The sequence below is a fragment of the Amphiprion ocellaris genome, chromosome 16 (assembly GCF_022539595.1).
Source record: "Amphiprion ocellaris isolate individual 3 ecotype Okinawa chromosome 16, ASM2253959v1, whole genome shotgun sequence".
In the NCBI taxonomy this organism is placed as follows: domain Eukaryota; kingdom Metazoa; phylum Chordata; class Actinopteri; family Pomacentridae; genus Amphiprion; species Amphiprion ocellaris.
In genome coordinates, this window is record NC_072781.1 from 25,424,852 (window position 1) to 25,445,095 (window position 20,244).

At 40.4% G+C, this 20,244-nt stretch overlaps 1 protein-coding gene across 1 annotated transcript; it reads left to right on the forward strand.

The window, feature by feature from the left end:
- The first annotated feature begins 1,526 nt into the window (after positions 1-1,526).
- On the forward strand, positions 1,527-15,235 carry rel (v-rel avian reticuloendotheliosis viral oncogene homolog). The gene is made up of 11 exons (XM_023279388.3): positions 1,527-1,644; positions 2,069-2,107; positions 3,421-3,560; positions 3,720-3,868; positions 4,686-4,777; positions 11,238-11,378; positions 12,039-12,143; positions 12,351-12,569; positions 12,713-12,778; positions 12,883-12,957; positions 13,064-15,235. Exons 1-11 carry the CDS (start codon positions 1,638-1,640, stop codon positions 13,969-13,971), a joined length of 1,941 nt encoding a protein of 646 aa, XP_023135156.1. The 5' UTR covers positions 1,527-1,637; the 3' UTR covers positions 13,972-15,235.
- Positions 15,236-20,244: the final 5,009 nt, after the last annotated feature.

A 20,244-nucleotide genomic window follows, 5' to 3' on the forward strand; every position in this document is an offset into this window, starting at 1 on the left:
TTGAGACTAGAAAGCTATTAGTAAAATATTTGCTATGGTAACAAATCAAAGAAGAGGAAAGGTAATTTTCCCATTCGACTTCTTTTTGCAACCAGAGAAGTCGCCCCCTGCTGGCTGTTACAAAGAATGCGGGTGACTTCTGCTCCACTTTTCAGACCCAGAGACAAAGTCCATCCTTTCTGTAAAGCCTATGGTCAGCCACTGATTTCACCTTTTTCATAGCCAAGCAGCAACCTGTGGTGCTGAAAAAAATCAGCCAACACAGTGCTAAAAGCTGCAGTTCCTTAAATGTCCACTGGAGGCTGACTAGAACAGCAAATGAATCCCCATAGACCCCCATGTTAAAGTGGCCAACTTTGGAGGAAAGAGTTTACAGCATGATACAAAAAACTATTTTGACTTCATCAGCTTATTGATACATTCGAAACAACACGTGACGCCTTCTTAAAATGAAATTAAAGCTTAAATTTATGCGTAGTTAAGAGTGTGAGCACTTTGAGTGACAGGAGGGTGGAATCACAGCCCTTACTCCGCTTCAGTTCCACTCACAATCTACCTCTTTGCTCATTTTTGGGTTAAACAGCAGTTAGAAGGAGTCAGGAACCTGAGGAGAGATTCGGGAAACCCAGAGGTGACATCACAAAGGGTTTGTCCTTCTTTATATACAGTCTATGGTCACAGCAAACTCCAAGTTATACTTCTCACTGCATTATATTTGAGGCAGTTCCAAGCATATGGTTTTATGAAAATGTGACAGAGATCTTTGAAAAATCTATAAGGTCACTTTTAGAGTTGCTCAGAAACTATTTTCTACTTTTGCAATCATCTGGATGCAACAATATTAAGAAATGTTTTCATGTTAGACCTGCATCGAGCAAATGACAACTATTCACGTGATGGAGGCCTTCATAAATAAAAGTATTTCCACGGTTAGACAGCGTGGGTTAGTCTGTTTAAAACTTTTCGATACGCTACTCCCTCTCCTATGCACCTGCCTTCTGAAATAGATGTAAAGACTTTCTCTGACATAAATGAAATGTATTAAGTATTTGCAAGGCACACTTGACATAAATAGCTATATAATTGTCTCCCTATGCACTCACTGTAATATTAATGTGGAACATGGGCTGAGCCTAGAAAGTGAGAGGGATGACCTTACTTTGTATACAGCAAAGGATCTCACACTGCGTATTCATTTTTCTTTGAAATAACTTGAAAATTGTCTAATTATCAGATAGACATCTGGGCTGGGCTGAGCTCTGGTGTGGGAGTAAATCCTGTCATTCATGTTTCTGTTGGAGGGGTGAGGAGGGGCCAGTGCATGTGCCGTACATGTGAGGGTGAGGTATTCCCTGCGTCCCCCTGGGCATCGCCACCTCCGTGTCCGTCCCCACAGTGTCCACTCTGACCGTGGAGCTACGCCAGTGGATCCTCTCAGCTCCGTCCGCTCTGCGCGCGCTGACTCACGACGCTCCTGATTGGCTGCTTCAGACGCAGCGCAGTGACGGAGGGGAATTCCCCGCCAGCCCGCCGCTCCAACAATTAACACTTTTCTGTCCTCTGTCAGTCATTCAGCCCGAGCTGCTCCAGGAGACAGTACGCGCAGACAGAGCTGAGAGAAAGCGAGAGACTGCATCATGGATGGTGAGTAACAACACCTTTATTTACTGTACAACAGCAACAGGAAGGTGGAGAGTGAGAGGCTTAGAAATGAATACTAACAACCACACCGGTGGAACTGTGTGTTCAAAGGCACTGCTATACATAAATATATGTATATACACACATAGAGATAGAGAGAGAGAGATTGTACATATGTACATCTAATGTCTGATTGCACAATGTTATTATAAGGACCTAATTCTTCACATTATATACTGTCTGGCACCATTATTATTTCTGTTTAACAGCCCAGTGAACTTCCTCTTTATTGCAATGATTGACAGTTATTCAGCATGGATGAAGTGGTATTACTGTGTCACTGTCTATGCTCCAGTACAGGTTTTTCTATCCAATCTGCATGTTTATTTGCCTAATTTGTTCCTACCTGTCACACTTTCCTCCTCAGTTCTTATGCCCTCCATGCTAGGGGAGGATCCACACCTCAGTAAGTCCATTTCACTGCTGTCAAACTTGGCTGCCTGTCTTTAAAAGTGCACAATTTAAAGTGTAAATAAAAAGGAAAAAAATCCCACAATGCATGCAGTCATTGCACTTCCTCGTTTTGTTTTATTGCTAAGTATTGCTTCTTCGGATCTTTGTTGTGAGCATGTATGAGAAGCAGAGTTTCTTCTAATACTTATCTTTATAATTTGTGATGTTTCGACATAGTGTAATGTTTGAGATTGAGCTACATCATCTTTCAGTTCTGTGTTTGGAGCATCTGCAAAATGAGGAAGGCTGAACATGGGCGAGCCATTTTTAAAAATGTTATTTGGCAAACGTACGTTTCTTAATTATGCCAGAAATGTAACTTGACTTGATTCATGCCGACCTACATAAATAACATCTGCTGCACTTTGAGTGCTTGTTGCTCAGCTGTCATGTCTGAGAAAATTACATTTTGTGTTGTTGAAGCTGTAGAAATACTGCAAAGCAAAAACAGAAGCGCTTCCCGTGTCAGTTTTAGTTCCTCTCTTACATAGACATCATGTGGGGCCACTTTTGTTTCCTGCATAGGGGCCAAAGACCTCAGACAAACTCATTTCTTGGTGTATTTTGAATGCACAAAGGCTGAGGCTTGCCTTCTTCATAAGCATTTATGGAACAATTTGTAGTTTAAAACAAATAGAATGCATCTAGCTGGGCTAAAATTATTTTTAAAAAATGAAAGATTTTTTAAAATCTAGGTTACATAAAAGAGTTCCTTACTTTAGGCATTCAGATACACAGTGTTCCAACACTCTAACACAGGCTGCAGCATCTTAGGGACATTCTGGCTACTTTGCCACAGTCGTCTCACAGTATTAAAAGTACAGTTGTCACTAATACCATTAATCATGACTTCCAGCAGGACATGACTCTGAAATTGAAGCAGCTAAATGGAATTCGTGGAATTCATTCACTTCATCATGTACACCTGTGTCTTTCCTGCTGTAACATGTCAAAATGTCTTCTGTGAAAAAGACCTTTATAGTTTGAACCTTCACATCTAGTGTTTGGTGTTCAAGTCACCAAATCAATGCTTCAGGGGTTATTCATGATCAGAAACATGATCATTAACTGTGTATGCCTAAGCCTGGCTATGGATCCAGCAAAAAACTGCAACCAAATATACAAAACAAGCCCTTCAGAGTTAGAATCTTACGTGACAATAGAAGGTTTTAGTTAGTGAGATCAATTCAGATTCTTACACCATTGTCTCATCCATTCACCCTTTCCTTTCTCAATCTGTATGAACTCCTTGTCTTCCCTCTCCAGTGGCTGAACCGGCGGCTCAGATCTTCGAGCAGCCCAAGCAGAGGGGAATGCGCTTCAGGTACAAGTGTGAGGGTCGCTCGGCCGGAAGCATCCCCGGTGAGAAGAGCTCCGACAACAACAGGACGTACCCCAGCCTGCAAGTCAGTCAGGAACACTGTCACCTCCTCAGCCGCAGTCATTTACATGTATATTCGTGCATAGAAGATGTTTTTCCTTGTTTTCTCTTCGTCTCCCCTCTGCTTACATCTTTCTGTACAAGCTGGCTTACATATGTGTCAATATGTACACCTTCTCCACAGATCCTGAATTACTGCGGTAAAGGGAAGGTGCGCGTTTATCTGGTGACGAAGAATGAACCGTATCGACCGCATCCACACGACCTAGTGGGGAAGGACTGCAAAGACGGATTCTACGAGGCCGAGTTTGGTCCAGACCGCAGAGTGATTGCGTGAGTTCTCCTGCCACAGTCACATCTGTCCAGAAATACTCTGCAGCAGTGTTTGCTTCACTGTCACTCACCATCAAGAGCAATTAACACTCCAGTCTCAGTCTTAATCAGCATGCTGTCATCCAAATAAGTAATCGCTCTTTCTTGTGCATGCACACACACACACACACTACAGCATAATTGATTTGCTCTCTATTGACAGCATTTCGTGTTTCGTTTGACAGTTTCAGAAGGTATCAAGGGTAAATCAATGACCTCTCAGATACACATGAAGAAACTCATACAGCACACACACACACACACACACACACACAAAGCATATTTGTCAAACCATGTCTGTGATGAAGATGGCAATATGGGAATTCCCCAAATGACATCACCCATATTTGCTGTGTGTTACAGAGAGAAAACAAAGTTTGTGTGTATGTATGCGTACTGGAGCGAGTGTGTGAGCGAGTGAATGAGTCACGGTCTATTGGTGTGTATAATTTGTAAACCCCTCATGGGCTTGTGCAGTAAATTCAAGATGATTTAGAATATCAGGCAGCCATGTGAGCAAATTGGATTATTCCAGCAGAAGACTTGGATCAGCCATGATAAGAGAATAGTTCATGAATAATGTGCTAGACTTGTTGTGATTTACTGGCTAAACTGGATGGGTCAGGATTATTGCATCACTGATTCAACCTTCGCACACAACATTGTTTTTTTAGATAGATCTTTCTTCACTCAGGTGTGGCCCCATGTGTTGTATTGTGATCAGCTTGTTGCATTAGTGTCGGTTTCTCACGTTATTGTTGTCCTATTATTGACACAGTTTCCAGAATCTGGGTATCCAGTGTGTGAGGAGGAGGGAAGTGAAAGATGCGATTGTTCAGAGGATAACCAGAGGGATCAACCCATTCAATGGTGAGTCCTTCTGCTCCGAAATCCTGTATTCTGCCTGTTTCTGTTTTTATCTCTTTCATTGAGAGCTCATATCACACTGAGTGGCAGCAGTGGTTTCAGCACATCTGGTATAAGATCTTGACTACTGCCATGCTACCTTATTGTGTCTTTAGGGCCGGTATTACAGAAATGCTAACTACAGAATGGTTTGTATTTGTTGTTCACACAGACAAAAGAAAAACAATCGAAAGCACAAACAAAGATTATGGCATTTGTGTAAAGGAAGTATTTTTTAAAAACGCGACCAAAAAAATACATTCTTTTAAAAAGCATTAAATGCATGTCCAAAATCTGACATGTCTCATTCCTCTGTGCAGAGTTCCTCTGTTAAATGCAAACAAAAAAACAAACATACATTTGCTGCCATGAATAGTCATCTGCAGCTGAAAATAGTCCTCAACAAATGTACTATTTCCCTTTGACAGGATAATGTTTGCAAAAAGCTACAGTGCCCACCTAATTTAGGAAATACTGAGCCTTTCAACAAACAGTCAGCTTAATAAATAAAAGTATTTGTTTATAGTGGGCATACAACCATGCTAGTTGCTTTAAAGCTCTGCTGAGGCTTAGCGGTGCTTTGACCTTATTGGTCATTTTTAGCGTACATACCAACTCCAAATGATAATGAACACCGGATGAATCCTATCAAGTGAATCCAGAGAACCAGTCAACGTGACTTTACTTTTAATAAAAAATGATTTTCACAAACACACGTAAACAGTCTCCAACTCACTTCAATAATGATTCAGCGGTTTTTATGCTACAGCACTAGCTGTGTATATATATATATATATATATATATATATATATATATATATATATTTATATATTTACACTTTAATTAGCAGCAGACCCAGTTCTCCGGCAGTTTAGCTGATTTTCCAGCATCTATTTGAAAATCTGCTCTCCTGCCACAGCACTATCTACAGTAATGCCATTTCCTCTACGTGCTTTCGTTCTGCGGTCCTCTTGAGCAGACAGACAGCGGTTCTCGTGTACAAACAGGCGTTGAGCTACTTCCCCATTCTTGGTCACAGTTGCTCAATTCAGCACAGTGCAAGATGCCACGTGAGAGCTGGGAATGCAGGATTCATTAAAAGGGGGAGGGCTGAACCAAGGGGGTTCCCCAGCTCTCCAAGATGATGATAAAAGTAGGGTAGGGTGCTTTACAGGTCTGTAAAACTGTGGAGGGAATGGAAGCTTTATGATCAGGTTGAATTTAAACATATATGCTCTTAATGTTTGAATTAATCTCAGATTTTGTGTCTGTTGTGTTTTTTAAATGCACTGAGCAAAGTTGCATGTTAGTCAGTTTGAGAGTCTGCTCTAAACTGCACTTATTTCACATATTTGCAGATTGTTTTGATTCATTGCTTTATGTGCTTGCAAAAGTCTCTGACTTTACAAAAATTTGAAAGTGTAACACAGATGGCTCCTGTGTGAATTGAAACTCTGACCCTGCTGACATTTTTAGCATCTTGCACTGTTGACTGAGCGTCACCTGACAGGACCACATCTCTATTCTCTTACATTATTGTTACTTTTAGAGCTTGTAGACCTAATATAGGTCTTAGAAAGCTTGAAACACTTGTCGTCTTTTTGATAATTATGTCAGGCTATGCAGTCAGTTCCCTGTACCTGCTGCTATTCAAGACAAATTAATACTTTGTTTTAATACAAGCAACCAGAGCGAGAGCTTTCTGTTGGACATAGAACAGTAGCCCAGTGAAGCATATGCAGTGAAGTGCCAGCTACAGATACAGGAGCTGTATGATCCTTGATGCTACTAGTCAGGTTTCAGGTTGCCATGGCAGCACCACTGACTGGAATCAGATGTATTTATTGCCTCAGATGTGTGCAGTGGACAGTTGGATGTCTATGTTTTTAATGGCTCAACCCTTCCCCTCCCTTTAGTTCACTTCTGCTGTGAAACTCAGCTGCTTCCTGTGTCAGAGGAGAGATAAGACATACCCCCTCCCTCACCACAAGGACACTCGCATGACCACTTTTAGGCACACACACACACACATACACACACACATACACACACACACGCGCACACACCTACACACGTAAACCAACTGAAGTCACTTCATCTGATGTATGTAGATTCACTAAGACTTTGTGAAACACAAAGTGGACAGTGATGACTCAGAACATGCTGTGAGTGTGACGTGAGAATATAAAGATGTATCAGTGTTTGCTCACTTTATATGTGGGAGAGAATCTGCTCTAAAACAGTTATCTTTTTTCCACATTTGCAAGTAATAAATTTCACAGTTAGTTTCTAGCTAAAAGTCTTATTGGTCTTCATCACCTGAGCCTCTCTAACACTTATTGTTCAGTAGTGATTAAACCTGCAAAGCCACAGCGCTGACCCCTAATCAGAGCAACATATTGTTATTTTCCCCCTTGTTTACTTGTGTAAATCACCTTTTCACAGACAGAATGAGATCACTTTCTATTAGGACAACTCACCTCACACAGACGTGAGCATGACGTACTAATGTTTCTGTATTACTGTCGCCTCACATTTTCACATTGTGGTTGTGTGGTGATACACCTGTCAGATGTTTACTCCTTTCACATGGGACAGAAATCTGCTGTTCATAGTGATTTAGGGTGATACATGTGGATTTGTGATATCATAGACAAACCAGGACTCCAATATCCACGAAAACTGCTGCTGCTTGTAAATGTAACATATTTTTTCTGGAACTCAAATCATTGTGGACAGATTGTTTTTTAGTGTCATCACCACTAGTCCTTTCCCTGGTTGACTTTGCTTACTTAAAAGGGTTAACATGAGGAAACTGTCCTTTAACTATACCTATTATTGGTTCTTGCAGGAATAAACTAAACTGTGTTTATATCCAAACTATAATACCTTCTGTAGTTTTTGTGTCTTAAAACAATTTTCTTTTGTGTTGTACACACAATAGTGCCATGAAGGTATAGTATAGATGATGTAACTACAGTATATGACCGTGTAGGGTGACCTCTGCCTCTGGAAGACACACAAATTCAGTGTCGCATGTCATGAAACGTGGTGAAATTGTGAGTCACACAGTGGAGACGCTCATTGTGGTGAGACTTGGCACTGCCTCCCCTTCTTTCTCACTCTCAAATGCTGCTCCCACACTAACACTAACCACTACTTACCCCCCCGCACCCCAACCTAACACCCTCCCCCATCACCGCCCCCCTTCACCAATGACCTCCCCCCTCTCCCTCCCTCCCCAGCAGCTTGCAGCTTCATGCAGCTCAGGATGCCTCTTGCCTCTGGGGCCTAGTTTCTTTCCACCACAAATGCACACACTCACCACCGTTCGTACCTACAACCCACTTTCCTGCACCTGTCTGTCCAGCCTCCATCAGTAACACACTCCACCAACACTCGCTCGCACACATGCAGGCCAACACAGCATGTTCCATCAATATTTGCTCTGACAGTTCCGTCCTCCTTCAGTTTCTCCACTGTGTGTGTCTCCGCCACCTACAGCAGGCAAACCTGATGGCCCAACACAAATCTGAAGTAGAGCAGAGACCCTGCGAGGCTTTGTTTGTTGTTGTTGTTGTTGTTTAAGACAGTAAAACCTCTTCGCTTAGTGAGCATCCATACTGTACCTACTTTGTAGTAAAGCTGTGCCATATGAATAGAATAGCTTGGCAGCACCACACACAAAAGGTGCAACACAAATATAGTCGATTAACTACACATACACTTCTCACTGTGCTTACACAAGAGAATGTAGGTAAAGCTACTCATCAGAAATACAATATTGTAAGCATTTTTACTACAAAATATAGTAATACTTTATTGATAGAATGGTTATTGCTAAGATGTTAGATTGTACTTCCTGATTATAATCGATGATATTAGTTTCTTGTAATGATATTTTGCAACTACTGCTTGCAAATCTGCTGGTAAACCTGAACAATGCACTTCAAAATTGACCCTTTATATTCAGTGCAGGTTTACCTCATTTAAATTAGTACATATACATATATTATTCTTATCTGAGCACAACTGATGACCTGATAAGGAGGGAACTCATCATGTATTCATTTACATACCGTTTTCAACTATTTTACGTTTCTGTAATGTTCGTCACACTTTATGAAGAAATGCACCTTTGTGCTGAGAAACCTCCCCAATTACACTAATCTAATGTCAGAGCTTTATATTTAACCAACAGATATCCTCTGTATCTCTTAAAGAAAGTCTGTAACCCTTAAAACAATCTGCTTCATTATGTACACAGTCATACAGCAGACTGTCTGATTGCCATCGGATATAGAACACTGTAATAAAAATTAGAGCCAGCCACACATTTTGGCTGAATCTGATATCTAATATCACAGTTTCTGAGCAAAGTGTGAAGCTTCATGGTGACACCAGCCAACATTATTATTTCTCAGTAAAATGCATGGAGAGACATGTTGCAGTTGTTTTCCTCCTTTTCACTTCTTGTTAATTCTGCATCTGCTGACTCCAGTCAGACTCTCAGCACAAATGTGTTGCCTTCTGACTAAGCAAAATCCAAACAGATCTTGAGCCTTGGGAAGACTATTGGCTGGTGCCAGCAGCGCATGCAGAGACAGAGCAGGAGAAATATCTGGCTGGCTGTTTACACTGAACATGTCCAGTAAAGATGAGGACTTTCCCTACACCTCATGTGTCGCTACACTGCAGTGGTTTTGATTTTGTTTAGTGTTTCTGTGTAGAAGAGCCACATAGTATGGCTATGGTGTACTTTTGCAGCAAGAAAAGAAATATTTCTGGTTTTACACTGTTGCTGTTTAATTTCTGTAAAGGCATTAAACGTGGTGAATAAGCTTAAAACACTTTCTGGTGTCCCACCACTTTCATAGACGTCAGGAGCCACCGTGGTCACTCGTGCAGGGAGTCATCTCTTGCTTTAGTGTCGTGCAGACACTCACATACAGAGACACACACTACTTTCCACTCTGAGGTGACGTCGCAAAGCGTCACCATGGCGACAAATTGTGGGTGGGGATGGCCTCGACTTGAGCGCAAAGATAGCAATAGAGAGACGGAGGAAGAGAAAGTAGGCGGATGTGAAAGCCTGGTGTGTGTCTGTCAGTGTGTGGGTGTCTCTCAGTCAGAGCTCTGCTGCAAGGTGTGTGTTTGCGTGTTGCCACTGAAGGGATGTGTGATGCTCGTGTGTGTGAGTGTGTGCAAATGAGAATGTAGGCTGAAGACGCTAGAAAAAGCTTATCTGTGACGTGTTTAAGTTGATGTAAAGGTGAGGTTTTGGGGACAACCTACAGATGTGACTGACACAAGCAGGAGGACATCTATCTATCTATCTATCTATCTATCTATCTATCTATGTATCTATCTATCTATCTATCTATCTATCTATCTATCTATCTGTCTATCTATCTATCTATCTATCTATCTATCTATCTATCTATCTATCTATCTATGTAGCTATCTATCTATCTATCTATCTATCTATCTATCTGTCTATCTATCTATCTATCTATCTATCTATCTATGTATCTATCTGTCTGTCTGTCTGTCTGTCTGTCTGTCTGTCTGTCTGTCTATCTATCTATCTATCTATCTATCTATCTGTCTACACTCACAGCATGCTAATGCTTTGCTCTAATAGGGATTTAGTGGACGATCAACATCCTCCTCACCAGTTTAAACACCAGGTCACACTTAAAACTGTGATTTCTAAAGGGTCAGTTCACCCAGATTCCAGTAAGACCCCTTCCATGTGCTGGCAAGCCATGTAGATATTTAGGTGTCCTGACAGTTTCAAATGTACCAACTTTAAACAGTATGACATTTTGCTTACAGCGATTAAAAAATTTTAAAGCTGACATTAGAAGAATTGTAAAAGAAAAAAAATGTGTCTTAGGTAAGCAACAGTTGTAGTTAGAAGTAATCCACAGACTCTGCATTTAACAGTTTTCCGAGAGACTGCTTTGCTGGTAGAAAGTAGCTCCAAGGCAGATTATTTCTGGCTGATTCTGCTGATCAAGTGATTCATGAACACTGATTGATATGCTTTTACTTAATTTCATACATCAACTTCACTACAGTCCAGAGACTATTCTGTAAACTGCCATATAATCAATAATGCATCAGTCATAATAAAAATCCAATAACACTGTTAATGAGCACATTTACGAACAGCACTTGAAGTGGCACTGAAAAGACAAAGTATCTTCTCTAGATAGTATTACATATTCATCTGTGTGGTGTGGTGTCAGTGATCCTTTGTTTGTTTTGCTGATTGTTTGTTTCACGGCAGTAATAATGCCTTCTGTGAGTCAGTGTTTGCTCTCATCTAACTGTGACACTGACTGGGTGTGTGTGTGTGTGTGTGTGTGTGTGTGTGTGTGTGTGTGTGTGTGTGTGTGTGTGTGTGTGTGACCTCAGTGCCACGTGAGCAGCTGCTGCAGACGGAGGAGTACGACTTGAACGTGGTTCGTCTGTGCATCCAGGTTTTCCTGCAAGATGAAAACGGCCATTATACCCGAGCACTCAACCCCATCGTCACCAACCCCATCTACGACAACAGTGAGTGGCCGAGCTCCGTCACTCACGTCATCTAAGGCCTTTACAAATAATGAGAACATGAGGAAACTGCCATATAGTTGCACCCTTTTGGGATACAGGCTGCTTGGATCAGCTGTCCACCTTAGGGTTAAGGTGATGATGAATTTTAAGAGCTCAACATGATACCACGTTAAAGTAAACAATTATAATAAAACTGTAAGAATCGAGAAGTTACACAAGTAGCTGTGTGTGCACTTACAGTACGTACAATATGTGCTAGCTGCATCTGTGAATGGAAGTGTTTGTGTATGTGTCCAGAAGGTTTTTCTCTCAACACTGTTTCTTAGTGATCTAGTTTACAGTTCTTCACACACACAGGCACAAAGGGGAAGTTCTTTAAATACACCAACCCTCTAACAACACTGTTACCATAGAGCACTTCCTCTTCTGACAGCAGGCATGTGACATGTGAGACTTCAACTGTAAAATGAATGTGTGTTTTTCTTCAAGGCTGAGGCACATACTGAAACAGCAATACTGAGTCACTCACGCATTGTTTTCTGTACAGTATGTAAACAATAAAATCAAGTAAAAGGCAGATTCTGACATTTTTCTTGCAATACAGTGGAATTCTTCAGATTTGTTGCATTGGGTGTTTATACTTTGTTTCTGCATCATCAGGGGCCCCAAACACAGCAGAGCTGAGGATCTGTCGGGTCAACAGGAACAGTGGAAGTGTGAAAGGAGGAGATGAGATCTTCTTACTTTGTGACAAAGTACAAAAAGGTGCATATTATTCACGTTTTGTACCATGGATTTTTCCCCAACTAACTGTCATACATGTGACTATATATTGTGTGTTTTTATCTACTTTGCATCTGTTTTCTCCCCATTCATCTTCATTTAGTCCATTTTACTGTTCATAACCACGGAACCCATCTCTTTGCATGCTGATTCAGTTTTCTGTCACCCCATCACCCCTCCTTCCTCTAGATGACATTGAGGTGCGCTTCTTCTCCTCCGATGGCTGGGAGGCCAAAGGCTCCTTTTCTCAGGCTGACGTTCATCGCCAAGTTGCCATTGTTTTCAAGACACCGTCCTACTACAACACCTCCATAACAGAGTCCATCACTGTGCACATGCAGTTGCGGCGACCCTCCGATCAAGAAGTCAGTGAACCAATGGATTTCAGATATCTGCCTGACGACAAAGGTGAGCAGTGATCACCTTCTTTGTGTGCCTGCTAAACTCAAACTCTATGTGTTCTTCTGTATCTGATGCTCGGGCTTAGGACATGGGGCCCAGTTCTCAGCAAGAGCCAGGTGATAAATGTGAACATTCTGTGTTTGTTACAGATCCTTATGGCTACAATGAAAAGAAGCGCAGAAGAGAGCATTTGATGAAGATGTCAGGATTGTCAGGTAAGACCTCTAGTACAATATCTACAGCACTGCCCATTTGATATGATTTCACATGTCCATGCAAGTATACATGCATGCATTGTAACTAAGGTTTCTCTCTCTAGGTGCTCCTTTTGCTGGTCTAGCTATGAGTAGGCCAAAGGCGGTTTCACAGAGTACCATGGGTCACATGCGGAAAGGTAGCTCAAACAGCAATTATTAAGTCTTAAGTCAAATACAATTTATTTCCACTAAATCAGGATACCACAGCCCTGCCATCACACTAAGTGCCTCTGTATTTTCCAGACCTTCCCAACATGTACCTGAGGCAGAACACACCTATGATGCAGCAACAATCTGTCTTCAACCAGCCCTACCAACCCAGCCCTCAAAATGTAATGATGACATCTCCGGCTCCTAATCTACAAATCAGCCGTTCATGGACAAATCCCAATCCAGCACTCTCCGTGGACACAGTGACCATCAACCCATCTGTTGGCATCAGCGCTCTTCCACGCCCTAATAACAGCAGGCTGCAACAGCAAAACCGCGGGTCTGGTTACTCCAACAGAGGGCACAGCAGCTGTGAGAACAACACCCTCCCTCAGCTCTCCATACGGGACTTGCAGTGCTTGGACACAGTTCCTCAGGCCCAAGCAATGAACCAGACGCAGACTCAGCCACCCTTCCAACCACAGCATCAAAGGGAGGAGCTTGCACCAGAGACTCAGGCTCAGAACCCTATGGGCAACCAGAGCCATGGTCTCCAGACTATGTGGTCTGGTTTCAATACCCTCAATGCAGGCCAGAACACCTTTAATGGATCGGTACTTGGAGGTGGACAGGCGTCACAGGGACTTGGCTCATTCCCCTTCCTAGAGGGAATGGAAGGAGATGATTTTCTGAAAGGCCTTGTAGGAGTGGGGTCTCAGACCAGCTGTCAGCTAAAGCAGGAGCCCCAGATCACAGTGGGCCAAGAGAGCCATGCTTCTCTCATGCATTCCCCAAGGGAAAGCCAAGGGAATACTTACACCAACCTGCTTCCTCGTCCTATGAGCAATGGTGCCAACATGGATCCAATGAGACAGGATGGTGTTGGCATCACTCAGCCTCTTACAAATCTGCAGAATCGTTACGGAAACAACAGCATGGTCTCGGAAGGTCACTTTCCAAGTGTGGCTGACTGGCTCAAAGCAACTCGGCAAAATGAGTAAAAGAGTGACATTTTTGGTATCAAAAAACAAGCAAAAGCAGTTTCAAGGTGAACACTGATCTTCTTGAGCCTTGAAAAGTCAGGAATTTTACATCACTTGTACTGGCTCAGTAAGGCTTAATAGATGTTTGCTTGAGGAATTTCCTCAGTGGACATCAGACGAAAATTATTGGCAGCCAGCTGGATCCATAGCCAGATGAAGGCTTTGTTTCAGGCAGTAAACTGATTGACTAGTTCTCTGTTTAGCAACGACCTCACCAGAAACGCTTCCTACTTCTGTATGGCCAAACATGTTACTTGGTTGGTTGTCTTGCAGCTGCTGGTGCTCTCCAGACTGATCAGTAGAACTGAGCTCACATGGGTCCAGCTGGTTTCAGCAATACTAAGACTTGTATGGCTGAACTATGCCTTAGGTTGTAATTATGACCTTACTACAGGCTAATGGCTTCCAAACCAAAGTGATGCCTTTGAAGAAGTGAATGTATTGCTTTCTTTCTTTGTCTTTGTCAGGTGATGTTGGATTTACCGACAGCATACTGTGTAATATGTGTAATAGCGCTATATAAATAAAATTGAATTGAATTGTAATAAATGTTTTGCTGGTGGGGTGGTTTGATCTTAAGAAAAAAAGGGGGTTAATGGATTTTTTTTTTAAAGTGTAGCAGAAGAAATTGCTTATTGCCAAGGGTTTACTTTTTATTTCTTTGTAAAACATGTCAGTTTGATTTTTGGTACCAGAGCATTTGCTTTAAAGTGCACTCTGTACATACATGTTAGCCGTAGTTGAGAGTGACAGCAGTAACCATGCTGAAACACTCAAGAACTGGCAAGGTACTGAAATTTCCATTGAGGAAGTGGGAGGACGCACATTCAGTGGTGTTTCTCCTTTGTAATGACTATGTCATACCAGCAATCACGTGTTATCCAGAGTTCTCAGAGCATTTCTAGCAGATGTTTTATACGTAGATACAGGCATCAGATACAGATGTCAATTTTAATGTTTTATTCATTTTACTGATGCTCTTAGGGATAGTTACCAAAAACTTCTTGCTCAAGGACTGACGGCACATGGCTGATAATGGACAAACACTGACTTCTGTCAGACAACTTTAGCACCTCACTCAGCCTAAAATGTTTTCTTAATTTTATGCCTTCTAGAAGCTTTTTTCTTGTATGAAAGTATATATTTTGATGACTACTTTGTAAGATTTGATATTTTTGTTTCTCTTTTTTCTACAAGATCAGCAATAAACAGTCTGTTTCTACATTGTCTGCCATTCATTCTGATTTTTATGTCATATTTTTGCAAATTTTAAAAAATTCCCAGTTGCAATTATACATTAATGTAAATGCTAATGCACAATGAGGTGGAGGAGTAGGCCACATACATTATTTTCTATAGTGGGACACCTCAGCAAGCATTATCACACATATGCCATTACCACACGGCACTAAATGATTTACAATCTGTCCATACAAGTTCAGAAAAAAAGTAATATTGTGTTAATAATATAAATTTATTGCTGTCCTCTTGCATGAAAACTAAGTGAACTTTTACCAAAATCTGTCACATCATAGAAAGATAATAAGCGTATAACAATGAAGATGGTATAGTGATGTGTGTCTAAACACATTTATGGTCACTGGGTGTGTAAAACAGTGCTTATCTGGTGGAGATAATGAGCTGTTGACAGTCTATCTTTTCCACAAAAGCAGGTGTCAAAAACAAAACGATGGGACTGAGCTATATGAGTTTGCACTTTCAGTTTAAGCTACACTGTGCATGTCCTCGTTCATTATTGTTATGACTTTAGTTATGGCAAAAACATTACTCACTTCCCTCTCAGTCAACACTTAAATTCCTGAAATGAAAGTCTGCAGCTCAAAACCCTGCTTTTGTGGCTTAATCGAGATCTTTATGTGTCCAATCATAAATGGCAATGGTGCTTTTAGCATTGTGCTAGTATATGATTGTCTCATATTACATAAACATATCACATCATCATGAATAGTGAAGCCAAAGCAACCAGTTTAGAGATCTTTTTAATTTTTAAAGGAATAGTTTATTATTTTGAGAAATATTTTCTTTTGTTACGGTCATTTGCTATAGTCACTATGTGATGATTGATACCGCTTTAATTTCTGTAAAGTATAGATAACGTAAGACTACAGCATGCAATTAGCCTAGCTTTTGCAACATTATACAGATGAAAGGATAGTTGGAGAACAGTCTAAGAGTGTGTGAGGAAAATAATTTAACAAACCAAGTATCTTAAACATTGGGTTTTATCACATAATATGGTTGAATTTCGAAGTTATCCATTACACAATAAAGGAAATGAAGTGACTACAGTCACTACTGTTGAGCAATATAATTTCAGTAAGTGCTTATGTTGTTGGACCCAAATACTTTGAAATAGTCTTTAATCGTTTTTTAAAATTATTTTCAACTCATAACTTTGGAAATCCACACAAAACTATCATATATGAATTATACATTGTGGATTGCACCAAACCAAATATCAGAGTAGAGAATCCGAAACCACTAAGGGTTTTTAATATGGTTAATGCTCTTGTAGTTTTGAAGATGAGTATTTCTCCATGATCTTCTGCATATCTAAGCCTCACAAGTTTGGTTCCTCTAACTAAATGTAGTGTCATAATACAACTGTCTTGAACAACTCACGTTCTTATTTGGATTACATTTCCCCATGTTTGCAACCACATAATCAGATGATAATCCATGTCATGCCTCTGTAATGACTTAAATGAGTAACAGATAAAATCTTTTGAAAACACTGATCATGGCAGTGAATTTTGGTTAGCGTGTATGACGTACACTTCTGACACATTTGAAACCAAATATTACCTCAGAGTTTCAATAATCTGTGGGCAAGAATTTGAGAAATCTTTCCCAAATATAAAATCTTTAGTGTCAGAATAGTGTTCTTGCTAATATTCAGTGGCTCATTAACACAGCAAGTTGCTAACACAAGGCAAATCCCAAACCCACAGGCTGAAGGACAGACTTTTAAAACATGCCTCATTTGCTGTAAAGCCTTCTGGTAAATACTGAGATGGTTCCGCATGGATGGAAGAACTGTCAGAGGAAATATTAAATGTGATTGTGACACTTCACAAAGACACCGCGGAAAATAGAAAGATCAATGTCCAGCCAGACAGTGAGGACGCTGCATGACATCAACAGCTATGGACAGCGACCAAGAAAAGAAACTCTTTTTACTCTTTGACACAAAAGTAGGAACAGAGATAAATTTGTTCAGACCAGACGAGGTTCAGCATGTGGAGTGCAGTGATTAAAGCTGCATGACTGTTGGGGAGATGATAGATGTGAATAGCACCATTAATGGATTTTGGATGTACCAAAATACTGATGGAAACTATGACTTACAGTCTGTCGAAGCTTGACAGAAGAAGCACACACCAATATCAGACAAGAGTTTCTACAGAAGAAAAAAGAACTATAATCTGGACAAATAATCTGACCTGGCTTGAACCCAACACAACACCATTAGGTGATTTTAAAGAAAAGGGTAGAGTGACACGACCCCTTGAGCAAAGAGCAACTGAAAAATATAGTGTCTGAAGAATGTCAGAACATCTCTCCAGAAGTTTGGTATCCTCCATGCAGCTTAGAATCAAGTCAAATATTGAAAAAAAAAATAAGGATTTGAAACCCAATAATGAATAATGTCGTTGCAGTATGTGCCGTGGGGCCTGTGTTTTTAATATAGTAAATCTAAAGTCTTTGTCTTTAACTTTACATTACAGTAAATAGCCTACCGTTGAACATAGAAGCAGAGTAATGACCGTGTGGTGATGCAATTTAGAATCATTTGACATTTTAATGATATTGCACAGATGACAGGTAAAATAACGTAGCTCTACAGAATTTCAACTTAAATGAAAAAAAATGATTACAGACGATTGGTATAGTTTTATTTGCGTTGACTCACATGTGTACTTATTGTTGCAAGTGCAGTTATAAGGAATCCATGAGTTTCATGTTTACATCAAAGCTGATCACATTTTCATCACAATAAACCAATGAATGTTGATAGGTTACAAATCAATGTTCTGATTGTAATCTTGTTTCTTGGAAAACTATGCTTTTCGTGTCAACAAGGTACTTTACAGTCAGTGTGTCCTGAAGCGTCATTACCAAGGAACCCAGGATGTATTACACTGGAGATGTTTGTTTTCTCTTGTATTGGGAGACTGAGATGAAATGCTGTATGTAGCTTCCTTCCTGTCTTGTTGTACAGAACCACACTGAACCCTGATTTCACCTCAGAGTACAGGATACTGTCTACAGTCTGCTCACAGGCTATTGGTTTTGGTTTACTGCTCCCAACTCATTTACAGGCATTTCCTATGAAACTTTCAGCTTCATTCTTCATGGCTCACATTGTTTTTCTCTTCTCAGACAAAAAACATGGCTCAAAGAAAACACCTTCTGAATGTTGTGCTTTTCTCTTGAATCTAATCAACTGATAAGACAATGAATGATTTGCAGGAAAAAAAAATCAGAACGCATGCCTGTGAAATGCTTGTCTTGCCCTTTATTAGAGTTCATGAGCAGATGAAATGGTGGCGATGCACACAATACGTTGGTTCCTGTAAAGCTTCTGTTACTACATGTCCTTTAGACAGGACATTGATATTTGGACATCTGAACTAGCGGAATTTCTGTCTTGACATTATGCAGAGTTCAATTTAGATTCAAAACCGTGTGTTGTTGAATTCAGAGGAAAAGTAACGACAGCATCAATCTAGAGACGACATATGTTTTTGTATGATTACAACATCTTCAGTAAATGACAAGAAGAGCAATAATAAATGTTGTGTTTTAACACTAGAGTGACTGTGCTGAAGATGAAATCTGTATCCGGCCTCTCATGATCCAGCAGTGCACTATTGAGCCACGACTCAGCACATGGAATTTGGACATTTTACATTTTTAGCTAAACCCTGTTACAAAATTGGATTAGTATGAGTCCTAAACAACCACTCTTACACTGCAGCAATTTGAACTAGCTAATTTTTATTCAAACTCATGCCAAATCCCACTGCCTCTCGTACTAGATTTCACCATTTGTTATTTATTTACTTTATTTACTTCTGTTTTTGACGTTGCTTTGTTGTTTGGCTGAGAATTCGCCAGCCAGGGGCAGTAATAGTGTTATGTTCTGCACAATACAATGACAGTAAAGGCTTCCTGTTGTAATCTCTGTGAGCTGTGTAATTAAGCAAACTATTGCAACATCAAATCCAGTTTGTGGATAAAAAAATAAGACAGAATGTCCTCAAGTGAAAAAAGCAATATAATTCACCAGGATATTATATTTCTGCAAGGAGCTCCAAGCTTTTTACTATGTAAACTCTGCATGTGTGGATGTGTGCGTGTGCAGTGTGTTGTGTCCGTGTGCATAATTACGCTGTGTATACATAGACAGTTTGTCGTAGATGCTCGCTGCTCGAGTATCTTTCAATATTTCCTCACCATGTCCTGGAAAAGGCAAGCTAGACCTGTTTAGCCACCTATTTCCAGTAATGCCCCTCCTCTGCTGCTCTGTCTCCTCCTCCCCCCTCGCTCCCCCTTCCTTTTGCAAACTCACTGCAAATGGTTTGCTGACAACACCCGGCTATGCTCCACCTGAATGAACGTGCTATCATCTCTCCGAATCAGGCAGGGGTTGCTACAGTGTAGTCCCGTCATCGGTGGGTTCAGTGCCCTGGTAGACATGTATCACTGTCAACAGTTAGATTTTAATGATATTTATTACAATCACTTATAGATGTATTTGCGTATTTTTGAGCAATTCTACCTATTTTTTGACTTGTATATTTCATTTTATGTATAAACAGATGAAAATTCACAAGCAGGTGAAAAATAAACCAGACTTTTAAAAAGTGTCTTTTATGATTTTTGGTCTTACTCTGTTACAGATCTTTCTCATATTCTCATTTCTGACACCTTATACATCACTGAATATTATATGATGATTCTGTATTAAACTAATAAAGTCCTATAAATATGTCAATATTTTTTGAATTCACTGAAGGAAATTTATGATATGTAGAATCTGCATTTAGGCTCCAAACACCTATTTATTTTTATCTTCTTCTGAATTAACTGAATGACGCCCAAAAAACATCAGGACTAATTGTAGTCTTCTTTTCCACGTGAAAAATCATTGAGCCGAGACTTGAAATATGGAGCACAGTTACTGCTTTCATTCTCTGATCCTAC

Coding starts and splice junctions, on each gene's coding strand:
- rel (XM_023279388.3), top strand. Junction 12,144..12,350: donor TTGTGACAAAGTACAAAAAG/GTGCATATTATT, acceptor TCCTTCCTCTAG/ATGACATTGAGGTGCGCTTC. Junction 12,570..12,712: donor ATATCTGCCTGACGACAAAG/GTGAGCAGTGAT, acceptor TGTTTGTTACAG/ATCCTTATGGCTACAATGAA.